Source organism: Meleagris gallopavo (genome assembly GCF_000146605.3).
Source record: "Meleagris gallopavo isolate NT-WF06-2002-E0010 breed Aviagen turkey brand Nicholas breeding stock chromosome 12 unlocalized genomic scaffold, Turkey_5.1 Chr12_random_7180001957622, whole genome shotgun sequence".
NCBI classification, from domain to species: Eukaryota; Metazoa; Chordata; class Aves; order Galliformes; family Phasianidae; genus Meleagris; species Meleagris gallopavo.
The window spans coordinates 3,681-7,395 of record NW_011098169.1 but is presented as its reverse complement, the minus strand read 5'-3'; the positions used below and the strand labels follow the sequence as shown (position 1 = coordinate 7,395).

At 59.4% G+C, this 3,715-nt stretch overlaps 1 protein-coding gene across 4 annotated transcripts in view; it reads left to right on the top strand.

The window, feature by feature from the left end:
- The first annotated feature begins 281 nt into the window (after positions 1 to 281).
- LOC100540496 (RNA-binding protein 14-like) overlaps positions 282 to 3,715 on the top strand; it is a 6,950-nt gene continuing 3,516 nt past the window's right edge. For all 4 annotated transcript variants that reach the window (XR_002110220.2, XM_019610804.2, XM_019610805.2 and 1 more), the window contains exon 1: positions 282 to 672. Coding sequence is in view for 3 of the 4 variants with exons in the window: in XM_019610804.2 (XP_019466349.2) it covers positions 327 to 672 (346 nt within the window). In the remaining variant the exon portion in view is untranslated. The remainder of the gene's footprint in view (positions 673 to 3,715) is intronic.

Here is a 3,715-nt window from a genome sequence, read left to right as displayed (position 1 = left end):
TCGTCAGCGTTGCGCGTTCCCGGTGCGCATGCGTAGTCGTTTCGCAGTGGTGCGCTTGTGCAGCGCGCTCCCGTTGACGACTGTTGGCGCGCGCGCGTGTTAAAACTGCGTCCTGAACGGCTCGTCGCGGTGCGCATGCGCAGTGGATGAAGCGGGACGGGCCGGTTAAAGGTGCGCATGCGCCTCGTGTCACCAAGGCGTCGGGCGTGCGCAGTAAAGGGGCGGGAAGCCGGCGCGCATGCGCAGTGCGCGATCACCGCCCCCTCCTCCGCGCTGAGGAGGCGCCGCCATTTTGTGAGGCCGCCGCTGCCGCCGCCGCCAGCGCCATGCGTCCCGGCATCAAACTGTTCGTGGGCAATGTCCCCGAGGAGGCGACGGCGGAAGAATTGAGCGAACTGTTTTCCGGGGCCGCCGGCCCGGTGCTCGGCATCGCTTTGATGAAACAGTTCGCTTTCGTTCACCTCCGGGACGAAGCGGCGGCGGCCCGCGCCATCACGCAGCTCAACGGCCATCAGCTGCACGGCCGCCGCATCGTGGTGGAGCCGTCCCGGCCGCGGCCCACCAACACCTGCAAGATTTTTGTCGGCAACGTCTCGGCCGCCTGCACCAGCGGCGAGCTGCGGTCGCTGTTCCAGCAATACGGCACCGTCGTGGAGTGCGATGTGGTCAAAGGTACCGGACCCGCCGCTCCGGGGCCGCCCGGCCCTCCCCCCTTCTCCGCCCCGGGACGCCCTGGGGCCCTCAGAGCCCCTTTTGGGGGGAGGGGGGGCTGCGGCCTCCGCGATGTGGTGCCGCGTGCGGCCCTGAGGCGGAGCTGGGAGGGGTGAGGAGGGAGCGAGCCGCTCCTCCGTGGGAGGCTGGAAGGGCACCGGTTCCCCGGTGATCGCTAGAAGGTGGTTTGCGTGCTCTTTGCTGCCATTTATACACCTCGGTCTGCTCCAGTCCGGACGCAGTGAGCTGCTCCACAACGGGCTGCAATGGGAGCTTGGAAGGCTATAATTACCCCCTGTTAATTGATGTAAGGTGATTTTCTTATTCTCTGCTACTATTTATATGCCTAAATCTGCTCCTGTCTGGATATGGAGTGGAGCTGCTCCACTACGGGCTGCAGTGGCAGCTTGGAAGGTTATAATTAACCCCTATTAATTGATACTAGGTGATTTCCATGCTCCTTGCCACCGTTTATACATCTAAATTTGCTCCAATCTGGACACGGAGCGAGCTGCTCCACTATGGGCTGCAATGGGAGGCTGAAAGGGTATAATTATCCCCTATTAATTGATGTAAGGTGATTTTCCTACTCTGTGACCATTTATACACCTAAATGGACTCCAGTGTGGGTATGGAGGGAGCTTCTCCCCTGTGAGCTGCAATGGGAGACTGGAAGCCTATAATCACCCCCTATTAATTGATACAAGGTGATTTCCTCGTCCTTTGCTATCATTTCTATACGTAAATGAACTCCAATCTGGATACAGAGCGAGTTTGCACCCCTGTGAGCTGCAAAAGGATGCTGAAGTCTATAATTGCCCCCGCTAATTGATTTCCTTGCTCTTTGCCACCATTTCTATACATAAATGGGCTCCAATCTGGACGCAGAGCGAGCTACTCCATCGTGAGCTGCAATGCGAGGCTGGAAGCCTCTAATTTCCCACTATTAATTGATAGAAGATGATTTTCCTGCTTTTTGCCACCATTTAGACACCTAAATCTGCTCCAATGTGGACGCGGAGCGATCTTGCACCACCATGAGGTGTAGGAAACCTGTAATTCCCCCCTGTTAACTGATATAAGGTGGTTTCCTCACTCCTTGCTGCCTGTTACACACCTAAATCTCTCAGAGCAGTTGTGCAGGGTGCGCTGTAGGGAGCTGCTCCCCCACGAGCTGCAATGCGAGGCTGGAAGTCAGTCATTCCTGTGCACTAATTGCTACGAGGTGCTTTCCTCCGCTCTTTGCCGCCATTCGTACGCCTCAATCCGATCTGGGTGTGGATGAGCTGCTCCTCTGTGAGCTGCGGTGGGAGGTTTGATGGCTGTGATTGATTACTCTGTGTTAATTGATGTTCGGCGCTTCCCTTCCCTTTTTGCCGTGCTGTCAGGGGCTTTCTCCCCCTTTTCACCCCATTTATACACTTAAACCCATTCCAGCATGGACACGGAGCGAGCTGCTCCCCTACGAGCTGCAATGGGAGCTCCGAAGCCTCTAATTACCTGCTGTTAATTGGCACGAGGTGCTTTCCCCGACTCCTTTCCCCCGTTTATGCACTTAAACCCATTCCAACGTGGACACGGAGCGAGCTGCTCCCCTATGAGCTCCGACGGGAGCTCCGAAGCCTCTAATTACCCGCTGTTAATTGGTGTAAGGCGCTTTCCTCCCCTCTCTGCCATCACGTAGGAGCTCCCCTCCCCAGCACAGGCACTGAGGCTGCAGTGCAGGGGCTGTTCCCACACTGGAGCTGCGCCGCCGAGTGGGGGCTGCCCTTTGGGGGCTGCTGAGGGGTCTTTGCGGCAGAGGAGGGGCAGAGCGGGGAGCGCAGATTTGGGACAACTTCTGAACCTTTGGGGCTGTTGGTGCCACCTGTGTGGGGTCGCGCGCTGCTTTGAGGCGCTCATCGTGCAGGAAGGAGCAGGGCGAGCTAACGAGCGAGCTAATGAGCTAGCTAATGAGCGCGGTCACCGCGTTGGTGCTCAGCGGGCCCTTGGTTTGGGCTGCACGCGTTGGCCGCGCCGTCCCCGCCGCTCTCTGACCGTGTGCTGTTTGGTTCCTGGGCTCGGGACGGCGCTGAGAAGCCCGGACCCGTCGTGGCGCGGGGTCAGAGCCCACCTCACCGCTCCCCACCACCGCCGCGTCCCTCCGCCCCGCTTCTAACTCCTGTCTGACGTCTGCTTCGTTAACGACTCTCGTTACCGCGCTGCTCGTTTGCTCAGCGTCTTCACGCCGCGCTGGCCCCGCTCCCTCCTTCTCGCTTGCACGGGGGGCTCAGAGCGCAGCGGTGCGTCAGGGCACAACGGGGCTGGGAGCATCACAGGGCGCAGGACCTGAGCTCCATCGTTTAACCTAACGATGTTAATTAACGGCCTCAAAGGCTTCTGTCTGAGCGGAAGCTCGGAGCTTCCCCGAGACCCTGCAGTGCTGCCCCCAAGCTGTGGGGGTCTGGGGGGAGGGCTGTGAGCCTGGGGTCTCGCAAAGGGGCACCGTGGGGGGGTCCGGAGCGCGGCTGGAGCTGAGGTCGCGGGGCCGCCGTCGTTTGTTACCGAGTGCGTAGGGTAGAGCCGGGCGGCGCGCCTCGTTAAGCCTTCAAGCCTGTAACAAAATGTCTTTTCTCCCCCACTGATAACCCTCTGTCTGCTGCTTTATCAGACTATGCATTTGTTCACATGGAGAACGAAGCAGATGCAAAAGTTGCCATCGAAAATCTTAATGGGAAGGAGGTGAAAGGAAGAAGAGTCAATGTGGAGCTCTCGACCAATGTGCAGAAAAAGGGAGCGGGTCTGGCCGTGCCGGCCGGCGTCGTGGTGGACAAGAACAAGCGGATAGGCCTGGAGTACAGGGAGAAGTTCCAGCCCAAGATTGAGGGCTTCGAGCAGCGCCGGCTCACGGACTCCGCCTTCCCCTCGGCCGCCGCCGGCTATGCCGCCGCCTCCTCCTCCTCCCTGTACGATTACCAGCAGCGCTTCGGCACGGCCGCCAAGTACGACGGCTTCGACGCGCAGC